At 35.7% G+C, this 18,502-nt stretch overlaps 1 protein-coding gene across 1 annotated transcript in view; it reads left to right on the forward strand.

Annotated features, from left to right (window-relative positions):
* Nucleotides 1–18,502, forward strand: part of TGFBR1 (transforming growth factor beta receptor 1) — a 60,182-nt gene that overhangs the window by 36,849 nt on the left and 4,831 nt on the right. The window contains exons 5-8 of the mRNA XM_043974095.1: nt 1,322–1,489; nt 9,590–9,746; nt 15,690–15,814; nt 17,905–18,035. Of these exons, the coding sequence (XP_043830030.1) occupies nt 1,322–1,489; nt 9,590–9,746; nt 15,690–15,814; nt 17,905–18,035 (581 nt within the window). The remainder of the gene's footprint in view (nt 1–1,321; nt 1,490–9,589; nt 9,747–15,689; nt 15,815–17,904; nt 18,036–18,502) is intronic.

Consider the following 18,502-nt stretch of genomic DNA (forward strand, 5'->3'; position numbering starts at 1 on the left):
CCCATTATTTTCCATTTAACGTCTAGAGAGCGATTGACTCAGAGAGGTGCTATTTTTTATTTATTTCTCTTTTGCAGATATTCAGGTGTAAAGAATTATTTGGAAATCAGAGACTAAGTAAATATATTGAATCCCTGTGTGGCAAAAACTATGCCTCTTCCCTAATTTCTCATCAATGATTTTCCTGGTGAAAAGTGATTTTGAAACTTAGGATACTTTATAGATACAGTGAAGATATGTATAGGTATAGGACAGCTAGGTTGGCACAGTGGATAGAGTGCTGGGGCTAGAGTCAGGAAGACTCATCTTCCTGAGTTCAAATCTGACCTCAGACATTTACTAGCTTTGTGGTCCTCACTTTCCTCATCTGTAAAATGAACTAGAAAAGGAAATGACAAACCACTCCAGCATCTCTGCCAAGAAAACTCCATAGCAGTTGCCTGCTGTGGTTATCCGGTCAGGGTTTGGTTATTATTGTCCTGAGAGGTCAGGGTGGAAGAATGTTGGGATAATGGGCGAAAGGTAAGTAAATATGGCTTCTTACTCTGCTTGATTGATTAGATAACCTATTCCTTCAGTTTTGTGCCATAGTCCCCTAGAGAATCCTGTTTGGGTGAGAGATCATTGCTACAGATGAGGAAAAAAGTCTAGCGGTGTTAAATGGCATGTATATAGTAAAAATGGTCATGTATATAGTAATAATACAACCGCAATTCAGATTTAGGATTAAACATCAAGGATTTGGTTGGCCCACTGGTAAGGATCACAAATGCCCTTTAAATTGGTAGATAATCTTTTAAAAATTTATCTCCATATAGACAACCTGGTGAAGAGCTTCTCCAAACATAGGCTAGTCATTGAAAAATAGACCTGCTGGCCCACATACACATATATTAAAAAAATAAAATAATGTATTGTTATTACTCAGTGGAGTGGAAAGAAGGCTGAATTAGGAGTCAGGAATATAGGACTCATCCTTGATGAGTCACTGAGTGTTTGTGGGGCTTAGTTTCCTTTTCTTTTTAAATCAGAGTTTTAATCTTTGACCTGAATTACACTAAGAAGTTATTTTAAGAGTCAAATAGATTATATGTGTGTGTGTGTGTGTATGTATGTGTATGTATATATATGTATGTGTGTGTATATATATATATAAGCTATTTGAAAAGTAAAATGCAGATGTAAGAAGACTTCTAAAGCAATATAGGATGGTGTTACACTGATGTATTTTAGTATTAAAGCTTAGATGAGACAATTTTTATCACAATTTTAAATGTTTCATAGAAATCTTAGAAAATTATGCTATTCCTTTATTTTGCAGACAATGGTACATGGACTCAGCTGTGGTTGGTTTCAGACTATCATGAGCATGGGTCCCTTTTTGATTACTTAAACAGGTACACAGTTACTGTGGAAGGAATGATAAAACTAGCTTTATCCACTGCTAGTGGACTTGCACATCTTCACATGGAGATTGTTGGCACTCAAGGTAGGGTTACAGGTGGTACTTCATTATTCATATCAGTACAGGATGGTTAGAACATAATTTGTATGCTACTCTCCTAAGAGATGATTATTAAGAATCCCATATTTCTAATTAATATGAGGTTGAATTTTATTGTGAATTTGGGAATGATTTTTGTTACTAATTCTCCTTAATCAACTTCATCTCATTGGTATATTACTGTGAATTTCAAAGTATTCTGTGTTATCCAGGCTTGGTTCTCATTTTGAAAGGACTTTTAGTACTCTTAAGAATTAGACTAAATTTATGTGTGTATTTATAGTAGAATGTTCTGAGATCTGAGAATGAAGACTTCTTATAAAATAGGATTATATGCATAATCTCTTAGCTGTGCAGCAATAATATAGTAAAATTTATGTTACTAAGAATTTGGAAACATTTTACTTATTTACTCCACATTCCAATCACATATAGCATAATGTCATTCACTCATGTGCTTGTTTTTTCACATTATCTGCTTCCATAGTTTTTATATATATTCAAGTAAGAAACCTTTTCAAGGGCAGATCCTTTTTAAAAATTTATTTTAAATTTTCTTTTAAAAATGATTTAATATTTTAGTTTTTCCCCAATCACAATGTAAAAATAATTTTTAACATTCATTTAAAAAAAATTTTGAGTTCCAAATTATTTCCTTCCCTGTCTCCCCCCCCCCCCCCAGAAGGCAAGCAGTTTGATATAGAGTGTACATGTGTGGTCATGCAAAACATTTTCATATTAGTCATGTTGTGAAAGAAAACGCAGATCAAAAAACCCTGAGAAAAATAAAGTTTAAAAAAGTATGCTTAGATCTGCTTCAGACTCCCATCAGTTCTTTGTCTAGAGATGGATAGCATTTTTCATCATAAGTCCTTTAGAATTGTCTTGGCCGTTGTATTGCTGAGAATAGTTAAGTCATTCACAGTTGATCATCCTACAATATTGCTGTTACTGTGTATAATGTTTCCCTGGTTCTGCTTACTTTACTTTGCTTCAGTTCATGTAATTCTTTCTAAATTGTTCTGAGAGCATCCCGTTCATTATTTCCCTTTTTTTCAGTCCTGAGTATTTTTACCAGTTACATGTAAAGACAGTTTTCAACATTTGTTTTTATAAGATTTTGAGTTTGAAGTTTTTCTCCTTCCTTGCCCCATCCCCAAGACAGAAAGCAATCTGATAGAGGTTATATATGTACAATCACATTAAACATATTTCCACATTAGTCATGTTATAAAAGAAGAATCAGAACAAACAGGCAAAACCTCAAAAAACAAAAACAAGTAAAAATAGTATGGTTCAATCTGCATTCAGATTCCACGGTTCTTTTTCTGGATATGGATAGCATTTTCCATCATGAGTCCTGTGGAATTGTTTTGGATCATTGTATTGCTGAGAAGAACTAAGTCTATCAGAGTTGATCATCAATTTCCCACTCTTTGCCACTACTAAAAGAGCTGCTATAAATATTTTTATACATAAATGTCCTTTTTTAAAAATCTTTTTTAGGATACAGACCTAGTAAGTGGTATCTCTGGGTCCTTAAGAGGGTGTGCACTGTTTTACATTCCTTTTGGGCATACAGAATTGTTGAATTAATCCACAATTCTACCAACATTACGTTGACGTCTCATTCTCCCAACATCCCTTCCAATACTTGTCTTTTTCCTTTTCTGTCATACTAGACAATCTGATAGGTGTGGAGTGGTAGCTCAAAAGTTGTTTTAATTTGTGTTTCTCTAATCACTTGTGATTTAGAACATTTTTTCATATGACTATAGACAGTTTTCAGTGCTTTGTCTGAAAACTAACCGTCACATCCTTTGACCATTTATCAATTGGGGAAGTGGCTCTTTTATATATATATAAAAATTTGAAAAATGAGGTTTTTATCAGAGAAACTTGCTATAACATTTTTGCACAGTTACAAATTAGTAACTTTTCCCTCTATCCTGTTTCCCCTTCTGTTTATCCTACTCCTTTCACCCTGTCCATCCTCAAAAATGTTTTGCTTCTGATTACCATCTCCCCAAATCTGCCCTCTCTTCTATAACTCTACCCCTCCCCCCATCCCCTTCCTATTTTACTGTATGGTAAGATAGATTTCTTTACCCAACTAAGTGTGTATTTTACTTCTTTGGAGCCAGTTTACTTCATGGAACCAATTCCAGTGAGAGTAAAGTTCACAGTCCCCTCCACTGTAAAGCTTTTTTGCACCTCTTTTATATCAGATAATTTATCCCATTCTGCCTCTCCCTGTCCCCTTCTCCCAGTGCATTCCTCTTTTTTTTTATACCTGTGCCTTCTGTTTATATTCCTTCTAACTGCTCTAATAACAAGGAATTTCTTAGGAATTACAAATATCATCTTCTCATGTAGGAATGTAAACTATTTAACCTTTTTGAATCCCTTGTGGGTTCTCTTTCCTGTTTACCTTTTTATGCTTCTCGAGTCTTGTATTTGAAAGTCAGATTTTCTATTCAGTTCTGATTTTTTCATTAAGAATTCTTGAAAATTCTTCATTTCATTGAATATTAATTTTTTCTCCTGAAAAATTATACTCGGTTTTATTGGGTAAATAATTCTTGGAGGTAATCCTAGCTCCTTTGCCCTCCAGAATATCATATTCCAAGCCCTCATCCTTTAATGTAGAAGCTGCTAAATCTTGTGTTTTTCTGACTGTGGCTCCACGATATTTGAATTGCTTCTTTCTGTCTGCTTGCAGTATTTTTTCCTTGACCTGGACCTCTGGAATTTGACTATACTATTCCTGGGAATTTTCATTTTAGGATCTCTTTTAGGAGGTGATTGGTGGATTTTTTCAATTTCTTTTTACCCTCTGGTTCTAGAATATCAGGGTATTTTTTCCTTGATAATTTCTTGAAAGATGATGTCTAAGCTTTTTTTTTTTTTTAACCATGATTTTCAGGTTGTCCAATAATTCTTCTTTTCCTTTTTTCTTTTTTTTTTTTTGGCAGAGCAATTGGGGTTAAATGACTTGCCCAAGATCACACAGCTAGTAAGTGTCAAGTATCTGAGGCCAGATTTAAACTCAGGTCCTCCTGAATCCAGGGCCAGTGCTCTATCCACTGCACCACCTAGCTGCCCCATGTCCAATAATTCTTAAAACTATCTCTCATCAATCAGTTGTTTTTCCAAAGAGATATTTCATATTTTCTTCTATTTTCCCATTCTTTTTATTTTGCTTTATTGCAATTTTGAAAGAATTATTTTCTTTCCTGAGCTTTTGTATCTATTGTATCCATTTGGCTAATTCTATTTATTAAGGAGTTCTTTTCCTCATTGAATTTCATTTGGGCAGCTCTGCTTTTTAAGGCATTCTTTACTTCATTGGATTTTTGTGCCCATTTTACTGTTTGGCCTGTTCTGTGGGTTTTTTTTGTTTGTTTTTGTTTGTTTGTTTTGGTGAGGCAATTGGGGTTAAGTGACTTGCCCAGGGTCACACAGCTAGTAAGTGTCAAATGTCTGAGGCCGGATTTGAACTCAGGTCCTTCTGAATCCAGGGTCGGTGCTCTATCCACTGCGCCACCTAGCTGCCCTGGCCTATTCTGTTTTTTAAAGTGATTTTCTTCCATATTTTTTGTCTCCTTTACCAAGCTATTGACTCTTTTCATGATTTTCTTGCATCACTGACTTTTCTCAATTTTTCCTCTACTTCTCTTATTTGAATTTTCATATCCTGTTTGGATTCTTCCAGGAATTTGGGGGGGGGGGGCTTGAGACCAATTCACATTTTTTCTCTGAGGCTTTGGATATAGCAATTTTGACTTTGTTTTTTCTTCCGAGTTTGTGTCTTGATCTTTACCTGTCACCATAGTAATTTCTTATGGTCAAGATCTTTTTTGTGGTTTGCTCATTTTTCTAGCCTCTTTCTACTGACTTTTAAATTTTATGTTAAAGTTGGGATCTGCTCCCAGTGGTAGACGCCATTGTCCCAAACTTCAGGTTTTTTGTGTAGCTGGTCTCAGAGCTATCCTTCTCTCTTTTTATCCTGTCCTTCCTCCACCCTCCCTTTTTTCAGTTTCCTCATATATCTTAACCTCTTCCCCTCTTATTTCTCTGTTGCGTAAGAGATATTTGTATATGCAACTGGTGTGTGTGTGTGTGTGTGTGTGTGTGTGTATTCCTTTTTTGAACCAATTCCAATGAGAGTGAGGTTCAAGCATTGCTCACTACCTCTTCCTATGTTTTCCCTTCAACTATAAAAGCTCTTCCTTGTGTGCCTCTTTTATATGAGATAATTTCTCCCCTTATTCCTTTCCTTTGTCCCAGTGCATCTCTCTCACTCCTTCATTTTTTGGGGGGGTTTGTGAGGCAATGAGGGTTAAGTGACTTGCCCAGGGTCACACAGCTAGTAAGTGTCAAGTGTCTGAGGCCGGATTTGAACTCAGGTTCTCCTGAATCCAGGGTCAGTGCTTTATCCACTGTGCCACCTAGCTGCCCCACTCCTTCATTTTTTAAAGATCATCTGCATATTATTGACTTATAACTTTATTACCTTCTTTACACTTTTTCCCCCTCAGTGGATGTAGATTCCTTCTAACTGCCCTACTAATGATAAAGTTCTTAGGAGTTACATGTATTATCTTACCATATAGGAATATAAACAGTTTAATCTTAAGTCTCTTATGATTTCTCTTTCATATTTACCTTTTTTATGCTTTTGTTTTAAATCTTGTGTTTGAATGTCAGTTTTTCTATTCAGCACTGGTATTTTCATCAAGAATACTTTAAAGTCCTCCATTTCATTAAATGTCAAATTTTTTCCCCCTGAAGGATTATACTCAGTTTTGTTGGGTAGCTTATTCTTGGTTGTAATCCTGTCTCTTTTGTCTTCTGTAATATATTCCAAGGCTTGTGGGCAGGTAGGTGGCACAGTGGATAAAGCACCAGCCCTGGATTCAGGAGTACCTGCGTTCAAATTGGCTTCAGACACTTGACACTTACTGGTTGTGTGACCTTGGGCAAGCCATTTAACCCTCATTGCCCCACAAAAATATGCTTGATCCACAATATTTGAATGGTTTCATTCTGGCTGGTCACAATACTATTTCTTTGACCTGGGAACTCTGGAATTTGGCTATATTTCCTAGGCGTTTTCATTGTGGGATCTCTTAGAGGGCAATTTCTGTTTTACCCTCTAGATTGAAGTTATCAGGTTAGTTTTTTTTAGATAACTTCTTGAAATATGTCTAGGCTCTTTTTTTTCATCATGGCCTTAGGTAGTCCAATAATAATAATAATAATAATTATTATTATTTTTTGCGGGGCAGTGAGGGTTAAGTGACTTGCCCAGGGTCACACAGCTAGTGTCAAGTGTCTGAGGCTGGATTTGAACTCAGGTACTCCTGAATCCAGGGTCGGTGCTTTATTCACTGCGCCACCTAGCTGCCCCAATTCTTAAATTATCTTTCCTAGATCTATTTTCTAGGTCAGCTATTTTTTTCTGATGAGGTTTTTCATTTTTTTTTTCTATTTTTTATTCTGTTGACTTTGTTTTATTTTTTTCTTGATTTCTGAAATGTCCTTAGCTTCCACTTATCTAATTCTAAATTTTAAGGAATTATTTCCTCTAATAAGTTTTGTACTGCTTTTTCCAATGGGCCAATTTTTTTTTTTTTTTGGTGAGGCAATTGGGGTTAAGTGACTTGCCCAGAGTCACACAGCTAGTAAGTGTCAAGTGTCTGAGGCTGCATTTGAACTCAGGTCCTCCTGAATCCAGGGCCGGTGCTCTATCCACAGTGCCACCTACTGACCTGCCAATTTTGTTTTTAAGGCATTTTCTTTAATGTTTTTGTGCCTTTTTTAAAAAACCCAAACTGTTAATTCTCTTTTCATAATTTCTTTGCATTACTCTCATTTCCTTTTCCAGTGTTTTCTTCTACCACTCTTTTATCTCTTTAGCTTTTTCCAGGAATTATTGTTTGACTTATATCCAATTTGCATTTTTCTTTGAGGCTTTCCTTGAGGTTGTTTCATGGAATCTTCTTCTGAGTTTGTGTCTTGGTCTTCCCTTCCATCTTAGTTGCTTTTTATGTTTAAGTTCTTTTTTTGTTTGCTCATTTTTCCAGCATATTTTTTACTTTGAATTTTATTGCTAAAGTTGGGCTCTGCTCACCTGAAGGTGGGAAGGTAGTGTCTCAAACTTTAGGCTTTTTTGAACTGCTGTATTCAGAGCTAGTTTTAGGAGTCTGCAGGTTTTTAGTGTTTCTAAGATGGTGTTATCCTGAGGCAAGTTTGGTCACTATTCTCCTGTTCTTTACCTAGGAAGGGTCTCTGCTCTCCTGCAGCAACAATTGTCAGCATTCCTCAGTGCCCTAGAACTATAACCCAGAACTGCATATGGGCTGTGGAGTTGCCAGATTAAACTTGATACTGGACCCATTTAAGCTCAGGGTCCCCTATAATACTCTTCCTGACCAGTTGTCCAGTCTTCTTACTGTCTCTGGGCTAAGATCTCCCAAAGTTGGTATTGCTACCATCACAGCCACCTCCGAGGCCCAAGTTTTTAGATAGCTGCCATGTGTATTTTGAGCCAGCTTCTGCTCTGGTGTCACAGACTTTCCTGTGTTGTGACCTTCTAAGCTGTCTTGGACTGGAAAAATGTCTCATTTTGACCTTTTGTTGGCTTTGCAGCTTCAGAATTTGATTTTATGCATTATTTTAAAGTTGTTTGGAGGGAAATGTTGGGAGAGTTCACCCGGGTTGCTGCCTTTACTCTGCCATCTTGGCTCTGCTTAGAATGATATAGTTAAGAGGCTTTGGAACAATGAATACCTGTATACAGAAAATTATGATTCAGAGAGCTAATTGATGTCAACTAGGAGAAAGATTTATACTTAGAAAGGTACAAATTTAAGTATAAGAACCATAGTACAGTAGGGAAAGTGCTGGATTTAGAGTCAGAGAACTTGAGTTCAATTCTTTTTCTGCTTATTTGATTTGGGACAAGTCACTTATCTTCTTGGGACTTCAGTTTCCTCATCTGTAAAATGAAGGGGTTTTACTAGTTGATCTCCATGGTCATTTCCAGTTCTAAAGCTGTCATCCTTGTTGTTGTTGTTTGTCCATCATTCTCAAAGAGGAACAAGACACTGGGGTGATGTCATGACTTTTAGTGATTTGGATTTAAATGAGGGAGGGCTGTGCATGGTCACCAACCTTACTCTCTCCTCCAGAGTCATCTGGGTCTAATGGCAAGATATATATCAGGACAACTGGAGATGGCCCATGATGTTTAAAACAACTGGAATTAAGTAACTTACTCAGGGTCACACAGCTAGTAAGTGTTTGTGGTGAGATTTTAACTCAGGTCCTTGACTCCAGGGCCAGCATCCTATCTACTGTGCCACCTAGCTGTGACAAGCTATCATCCATCAGATTTGTAGATGACTCGAGAATCCAGTTCTATTTAACATAAGCATTTATTAACTGCTTTTTGTGTACTAGGTTCTACCTTCAATGAGGTTACTTTCTATTGAAGAGAAACAAGATAGATACAATTAATCAATATAAATTACTTAAAAAATAAAAACAAAATTTCCTGTGCAGGATTAGGAAAATCTCTAATAAAGAAGATTTTAAATTTTGGGGGAAACATTCTTAAATATTAATGCTTAATATAGACAATTTCACAATTATCTATGAAGCTGTGATTAGTACTTTTGGATATTTCAAAATAGTGAATTATAAAAAGTTTATATTTAAATTATATTTAATTTTAAAAATCAAATATTTTTTACTGTATAAGATAATATTAAACTATTCTGTTTATCATCTTGGGCAGCATAGAGAAGTAGTTTGGTGTTTGATTGGGGGGAAAAAAGCAAACTGGGATCAGAATTTCTGTGACTAATCTCCAGGGTGAATGTTTAGTCCTTGAGTTAATAGAATTCTTTGAACTGGATTAGTAGAGAGTATATTAGACAGTCTCTGAAATATTTTTCTGCCTTCATTTCCAATATAGGCATTTACTTTTATATTTTAGTTTTGTCCTAAAAGGCTGATAACTTGTGGCTACTGACGTGTTATCTTTTTGACAGTCTTGTTTAACTTTTGTTTCTTTAGGCAAACCAGCAATTGCCCATAGAGATCTGAAATCCAAGAATATTTTAGTAAAGAAGAATGGAACATGCTGTATTGCAGACTTAGGACTTGCAGTAAGACATGATTCAGCCACAGATACAATTGATATAGCTCCAAACCACAGAGTGGGAACAAAAAGGTAACAATTATTAAATAGTTTTTAATATACTTAAAATCACTTTTTATTCCTTCCCTTCCTGTTTTGTACTTGATTTTTCTTAATCTCAAACCTATATTTTCTTTCTTTCACACATACCCCCAACAGTTAGAGGGACTTATGTTCCTTGTATGGTAAGTAGAAAACTCTGAGACCAAAGCATCTAAGGAAAAGATGTAAACTTTTTTCATCTTGCAGCTCTAGACTAGTCCTTTATCTTGGGTAGAAGTGGCCTGCTAGAAGTGTGTCTAGACTTTGTTGGGACCTGGAATACCTGGGATACCTCAAAAATCTCAAATGGACCACAGGACTACCTGGTCCTAAGAAGGGGGAAAACTCTTTGGTCTGTGATCTTGATTTTGATTCCTGGAAAAATTCTAGATTGGATCATTAAAGAGGTGATTAATGAAAATCTAGAAAACAAAGTAATGATTACAAAGAAACAGCATGGCTTCAAGAGTAAGTTATATAAGACTGGATTTTGTTATTCAGTATCAAAATCTATACACCACCTTTTTTGGGGGGGGGCAGGGCAACAGGGGTTAAGTGACTTGCCCAGGATCACACAGCTAGTAAGTGTCAAGTGTCTGAGGCTGGATTTGAACTCAGGTTCTCCTGAATCCAGGGCCAGTGCTCTATCCACTGTGCCACCTAGCTGCCCCCCTATACCACCTTTTAAAACTGAAAAAGAAGTCACTATTTGGTTAGAAATACATGAAACTAGGGCAGCTAGGTGGCACAGTGGATAGAGCACTGGCCCTGGATTCAGGAGGACCTGAGTTCAAATCCAGCCTCAGATACTTGACACTTACTAGCTGTGTGACCCTGGGCAAGTCACTTAACCCCAATTGCCTCACCAAAAAAAAAAAAAGAAAAGAAAAAAAGAAATACATGAAATGGGGGGTAGCTAGATGGCACAGTGGATATAACACTGGCCCTGAGTTCAAATTCGGCCTCAGACACTTGACACTTACTAGCTGTGTGACCCTGGCCTTAACTTAACCCTCATTGCCCAGCAAAAAAAAAAAAAAAGAATACATGAAACTCCCCAAATTTTTATATTTATACATCAATATACTTTATATGTGAAATACATAAATGTGTTATTCGTATGTATGGTTGTGATTAGATTCTTTTTTTTCTTTATACCTATTACCTAAGATATCCTTCTTAGGTGAAATATATATCCTTGGCTAATGTTTAAGGACATTTATATTGGCTTTTTTATGATTGTATCTGAAATCATGAAACCTTAGGGCTAAGTATAGAGGGAACCTTAGAGATCTTCTAATTAAGCTACTTTTAATTTGTAGATTAGAAACATAAGGCTTGGGTAGTAAGTAATAGAACTAGAACTATTAACTAAAAATCCAGATCTTTTGACTCCTCATCCTGTTCTCTTCATTTTTTTTTTTTTAGGGCAATGGGGTTTAAGTGACTTGCCCAGGGTCACACAGCTAGTAAGTGTCTGAGGCTGGGTTTGAACTCAGGTCCTCCTGAATCCAAGGCTAGTGCCTTATCCACTGCGCCACTTAGCTGCCCCTCTCTTCATTTTATAAAGAACTTTTCCACAAGCTGCTTTTTTTAGATGTGTTGTCCCAGAGTCATCTGATGAATTCTTTCACTTCTCTGTAAAATGGGTATTTTTCTACGTAATATTAGGTCATTATGGAAAAATACCCCCAAGATATTTTTTCTTGAGTCACTTTAAAACTCTTTGGAAAAGGTTTAAGTTCTGTTTAAGGTGTTTAAAAATATTTGTTCCTGTAGAGATACAAAGTCTTAAACATGAAGTCTAAAAATTCTTGTAGAAGTAGTTCTCATTTTATGTGTGTGAAAGAAATTAGGGTTAGGGGCAATTTCTCAAAAAAGATGCAGTATGCAAGTTTTGTGCAACAGTTGGCAGTCTTTCAAGAGTAACTGGAAAAAAGACAATCATAGGGGGTATTAACATAGTTATGAAGAGGCACTGTTGTGATTATAATCCCTAATGCATAGGGAGAAAGTATCTAGACAAATTTTATATATTTTACAGTATGGAATATTTATTCAACAGGTATTTATTGAGGTACTTCTACATGCAAAGCACTGTGGAAGACACTGAGGTAGACTAAAAAATGGGTTCTGGTTTTTTGTTTGTTTGTTTTGTTTTGTTTTGTTTTGTGGGGCAATGAGGGTTAAGTGACTTGCCCAGGGTCACACAGCTAGTAAGTGTCACGTGTCTGAGGTCTGAGGTCGGATTTGAACTCAGGTCCTCCTTAATCCAGGGCCAGTGCTTTATCCACTGCACCACCTAGCTGCCCCCTGGGTTCTGGTTTTTACAACCTTTCCGTCCATTAGAGGAGAAAAGACAAACATATAGGCAAGAATAATATATCTATATATATATCTATATATATATCTATATCTATATCTATATATATATTTGCATGCATAAATATGTATGTATGTATAAAAAAGAAACAAGAACCAGGAATCTCCTGTAATCCTATGAAGTACCTTCAAATATTAAGATGCTCCAGTTTCTGTTTCTGAAAAGGTAAGATCACTGGGATAATTTTTTAAAATGTCATAGCAAAGTTTTTCTAGAGAACAGTCCTTAGTTCAGATTTTTCCAGGCTCTTCATCCTTCTGAAATTCTGAGAATGATAACAAAATGGCCATTAATTAAACATTTCATTTATTTATAAATATCGTTATTTTTATGTAGGCCATGCTTTTGATACAATAGATTTATGTATATTTTAGGAGACCCCAATTTACTACAAAATAGAAATTATATTTATAACCATTTTATAGAAAAATTTTTTTAAGGGAGACTGCCTTGTTTTCTGGTAAAAGCAATGAATGTCAGGTTGAGAAACCTGTGACCTATCACTAACTAGCTATAAGACCTTGAGCAAATCTCTAGAACTCACTTATATTCCTATAGAAAAGTGGGTTGTGATTAAATTGTGGAGTGCCATGAATATTAATCAGATAAGTTTTTTATTCAGTACTTAGGAATATTGTTATTACAGCTATGCAATAAAAGATTAATATGACCACTGTGTATATAAGGTAAATTTGGGAAGGGATGGGTGGGTGGGCAAAGTAGGAGTCCAAGAAGATGACTTAGATGTGGTACTGATAATATAATATAATATACTGATAATCCCTGCTACTGGGAAGACTAATGCTGGCAGATCTCAAACTCAGGAGTACTCAGCTTTAGTGTGCTAAGTCAATCAGTATCCACTTTAAGTTCAGCATTGGTATGGTTAGACCCCAGGAAGCAGGTAGCTACCAGCTAACCTAATAGGGCGTAAACCAGCCCCACTTGGAGTTTAGAGAGTCAAAGCTCCCATGCCCGTTAGAATGGACCTGGACCTGGACCTGGACCTGGACATGGCCCTTGCACTTCCAGCCAGAGAGAAATATGGAGACCCAACTGTTTTTTAGTTTGTATTCTCTAAGAAGATAGTTCAAACAATAAAGTGGTTAGAAACAGGAAGTCAATTTAAGACTACTCTTTGTTGTCTTGGACAAAAAAGCAGTGAGAGCCTTGGAACAGAGGGGTAACACTGGGAATAGAAACAGGGAGAGATTTTGAAGGTAGAAAATATGGAACCTATCACCTTATTAAATGAAGGGAGTAAGAGATAGGAAAGAACTAAATTGACTCCCAAATTCCAAGCCTGAATTTTCCGAGAGGATATGATGGTTCACAGGTTTTGTCTTTTGGGGCCCTACAAGGTAAATCTAATCCCTCCTCCATATAATAGTCCTTCAGATATCATGTGTTCTTCCTCCCCTCCAGTCTTTTTGGCTACTTACTCAGCATCCCTGAGCTTCCTTCTACAGGCATTTTCTGTCCTAGTTACCTTCTTCTCAATGTTCTCTAGCTTATCACTGCTCTTTTTCAAAGTGAGGTACCCAGAACTGGATGCAGCAGTCAAGATGGGGTAGAACCCAGGGAGAGGATGGCTAAATCATCACCTCCATCATCCTGATTGCACTAATTTTTCTGGGGTGCTATATCATCCTTTTTGGCTCAGCTAATTTTCCATTACAATCCCTAGAGGTTTTTTTGTTTTTGGTTTTTTGGTGTGTTTTTTTTTTAACAAACTGTTAGCCATACCTACTGCAACTTATACTGAAACTTTTTTATTTAAGTATAATTTTAGAATAAAAAACTTATAATTTCTATAATAATTATTATTAAATATTATTAGTTCCTGTCCCATATTCTAGCTTGCCAAAATCTCTTTTGGATCCTGATTCTGGCATTCATTGTGATTGCTCTATCTCCTAGGTTTGTGTCATTTGCACTTTTGATGAGAATGATTTAGTTTGTATAAGAGTGATAGTCAAAGCCCTGAGAATGAATAAGATCATCAGGAGAAATTGGAAATACCAAAAGTTAGGGAGTAAGAGGATCCAATTCTTTGTTACACAAGACACTTTTTTTCCCCATTTAGTTGGTGGGGGAAACTCATGAGGAAATAACAGTGATTTTTTTTTTGCAGGGCAGTGAGGGTTAAGTCACTTGCCCAGGGTCCCACAGCTAGTAAGTGTCAAGTGTCTGAGGCTGGATTTGAACTCAGGTCCTCCTGAATCCAAGGCCAGTGCTTTATCCACTGCACCACCTAGCTACCCCCAAATGACAGTGATTAAAAAAAAATTCAGTAAAATTATTTAAAAAATAAAAAGAACCAGTGAAATAGAAGAAAGGGTTAGGGAAATTCAGTGAAAACCAGAGAGTTCATTCTTATAGAAACTGAGAAAAAAGTTCCAGGAAGGCAGATTATCTCCAGTAACAAATGTAGGAGAAGTATCATCAAGAAACTGAGAAAAGGACTTGAACCTTGAATCTTCTACTGTCTTTCTCCCTTCCACTTTCCACCCAGATCTTTCCTTGTTGCAGCTAGCTAACTCAGCAGTCTCTTTATCAAGAGATCCATGCTGTGTAATGTATGAAGCATTCTGTCACGGATAGAATGATGTAATTAATGGGGGGGGGGTCTGAATTTATTAGTGTTAAAAACTCTCTGTGAAGAAATTTTCTCTGCCAACACAGATGGTTGTACTCTGCAACTTTATACTCTTACAGAGCTACCTGGGTCACTGAGAGATTAAATGCTTACATGGCCAGTATGTGTCAGAGGCAGGACCATATTAAAAATAAATAAAAGCTAAAACTTCAATAATATTCATGACCAAGTAGTTAAGATAATATGGGTTAGCAATGGAGTTAAGGAACAAGAGATTTATGTTTTGTTCAGTCATTTTCAAGTATGTATTTATCTTTATTCCATGAGAAAATAATTCAGCACAGTCTGTGAACATGTCATTTTGCGGCTAGGCATTGAGTGCCTTTATAGTAATAAGAATAAATAATAAGATATTTTATTTAATAATCAGGTACCTTCATAATTTACTTATTGTATATTGACACAGATAACCCTTAATTGGTTTATCCACTTCATATGTTATTCAATGTAGAGATGGAGGAATTCTTAATGTTTTGTTTTATATGTTAGCTACATATTAGAGATAAAAGATTATAAAATAGTTTTTAAGGCAAAAAATTCATTCATGTGTTTTTGAATACTCTTCCCTTTGCTGCTACGACTACAGACTTCCTTGTCTTCCTTTAAGTCCCAACTAGAATCTCACCTTCCATAGGAAGCCTTCCCTAACCCATCTTAATTCTAGTCCCTTTCCTCTGTTAATTATTTCCCATTTTTTTCTGTACATAGCTTGCTTTATATATATGTTTGTTTTCATGTTGTTTCCTACATTTGATTGTAACTTCCATGAGGCCAGGGACTGTCTTTTGTCTCCTTTTTTATCTCCAGCTCTTAGCATGGTACCTGGTACAGAAAAAACTCTTGATGCTTATTGATATATGTGTGTGTGTGTGTGTGTGTGTGTTTTAAATAGGTACATGGCCCCTGAAGTTCTAGATGATTCCATAAATATGAAACACTTTGAATCATTCAAGCGTGCTGACATCTATGCAATGGGATTAGTTTTCTGGGAAATAGCTCGAAGATGTTCAATTGGTGGTAAGTTATAGTTTTATACAATTATGTGAATCTTTATTATTTTACTACCTCAAGGGATTGTGAGGAATGTGATTTCTAAAAACTGCAAATGACTACATAAAAAAAACCTTAAGTTTACATAAATTGCTAAAATAAAGCCTGTTTAGTAAATTTACTATGTAAGCCATTTCGCCAGAGTGATCTATTAATTCCAATTAAAAGTGGAAAGAAAAGGGAAGAAATTTTAATTAAGGGAAAGAAAATAACCTGCATCTCTGTCTTTGTGCCTCTGTGTCTCCATTTACCCTTTCCTACTCTAATGCCTTGAGACCATTCTAGTGGGGATGAGTTAAATTCATATCATACTAGAAATCATCCACAGAATAGTTATTGGCCTAAGAAAGAGGTTGTCACTTAGGAAACTATCTTGACGTATGTGGCTCATGCCTTGAACTGGCAAAAATTTCACCAGGTATTTGTTCCAACAAATAAGTCCATTCCAAAGAAATTTTCTCACTTAAAAAACCATTAATTCCTATAATGCTTTTATTCCATTCCTCTTGTTTCTTTTATGATAAATATATATATATATATATATATATATATATTTAACTTAGAATATGTTGTTATACTCTGTATCTTTTTGTTCTCATTTATAGTTTAACAAGTAGCATAGATTGAGATATGTATGTGTGTGTGTGTGTGTGTATATATATATATATATATATATATATATGACATATCCATTTAAAGTATAATAACACTTCAAAGAAATTATTTTTTAGAAATGTGATAATAGTGCGTTTGCTAATAGAATGGGTACAGAGAGAAGATAGATCAAATCAATTACCTCTATCTTAGAATTCAGTGCCAGGCAGGAGATGACACTGACACCCTCCTCTTTGCTCCCATGTCACTAGTATCATATACATTTATCCATTCTACTTATGCCCCTTACATACCATTGAAATCACTGGAACAGCTCTTAGCACCAAGTCATTGTTCTCATCTTCTGGGTTCTAGCAACCTCATAAACTAATAAAGTTCATCTTCATTAAATGTATTGTGACTTGGGTATTTTGGAACTGTTGGTTCCCAATCCGCCACCTGGATGCACGTACAAAGAGGGCAAATGTCTAAATTTTTAAAGTATCTTGTATTGGATCATTTTAATGTATTGGATGAAGGGGGATAGGGGTGTGGAAGAAGAACTAAGCCCTTTAAAAATATCATGGAATCAGACTGTAATATGTAAAAATAAAATAAACAGGAAGAAAGAGAATCCATAGAGTAGATTTCTCTATGTTGTGAAAGAGCAGATTGTTGAGACAAACAGAACAGAAACCAAAATAAAGAACTTTAAAACTTAGTCTTGTCCTCTGGGCAGAGAAGACAGACACTAATTAATAAAGGTCTGTTTTTGTATAAATATTGTACTGTACATAATTTTATATAGCAGAATGTATGTTAGATGTGCTCTTAAAGCAGTGTATCTGCATCTAATGTATATCTCACTGCCATAGATCCACTTAGAAATTAGGGCTAAATGTGCTGTCAAATTAATCAAGAACCTCATCTATTTGTATTTCTTTTATGTATGTGTCTACTATAGGCAATATTTATTATATTTGTATGTATATATTACATATACATCACACTGTTTTCATATGATAATATGTATGGGAGGCAACATGCCATCAGCAATAGAGGATTGGTCTTAGACTTAGAAGAAGCTGGGTTCAGGTCTTGCTTTTCATACATCCTGGTTCTGTGACCCTGGCAAAACACTTATGCCTCTCTGTTGCCCTAAAATCTTTGTTCTGATTGACAAAGGAAGTTTTCTATGCCAAGGAAAACAAAAACGAATAAATATTACAGTCTTTTTGCTCAGTCACTTGACTTAAGCTATTCTAAACAGATGCCAGAAGTACAGATACTCACCTTCATGGAGCTGACAGTGTCCTTTATTTTGAGAGAGAAAGTATGTTTCCTCGATCTGAAGTAATTGTAATAGTGAACAAAGAACAGTTATTCCTGAATTGAGTGCAACTTACACCACTTAAGTTATAGGGTGCACATCTCAAATTGTATATTTTTTTTTAACAACATAGGAATTCATGAAGACTACCAACTGCCTTATTATGATCTCGTACCTTCTGATCCATCAGTAGAAGAAATGCGGAAAGTTGTTTGTGAACAGAAGTTACGTCCAAATATTCCAAATCGATGGCAGAGTTGTGAAGTAAGTATTACTTATAATTATTGTATAATTTTTAGCTTCTAGTATTTAGGGAAAGTTTCATTTTTTGCATTGAAAACAAGCATTATATTAAAATGACTTGACTTTCATATGAACTAATTTTAAATGTATGGGGATAAATGGCCACTGGCGCTTTGTTTGTGCAGAACAGTATTTAAAATAAGCTTTACTGCTTAAAGACACAAATCTACTTAAGCCTTCCTACAGCCAGTATCTTAATCATTAACTTCCTTTTGCCTTCCTTGCCATTTTTCCTTGCCATTTTACCAAGACTGTTTTGTGGGAGGAAGTAGTAGAACCTAGCATTATAGCCCTTAATTCCAATGCAGTTCTGTAGTAAAGATGAGTTAGATTGAACATTTTGAACAGAATGTTTAGATAAAGACAGTAAGCCTGCATGTGTACTACTACTATCTTAATCTTTCTTTCTTTTCACAAGTACACCTGGA

This window comes from Dromiciops gliroides, chromosome 1 (assembly GCF_019393635.1).
Source record: "Dromiciops gliroides isolate mDroGli1 chromosome 1, mDroGli1.pri, whole genome shotgun sequence".
Classification (NCBI taxonomy): domain Eukaryota; kingdom Metazoa; phylum Chordata; class Mammalia; order Microbiotheria; family Microbiotheriidae; genus Dromiciops; species Dromiciops gliroides.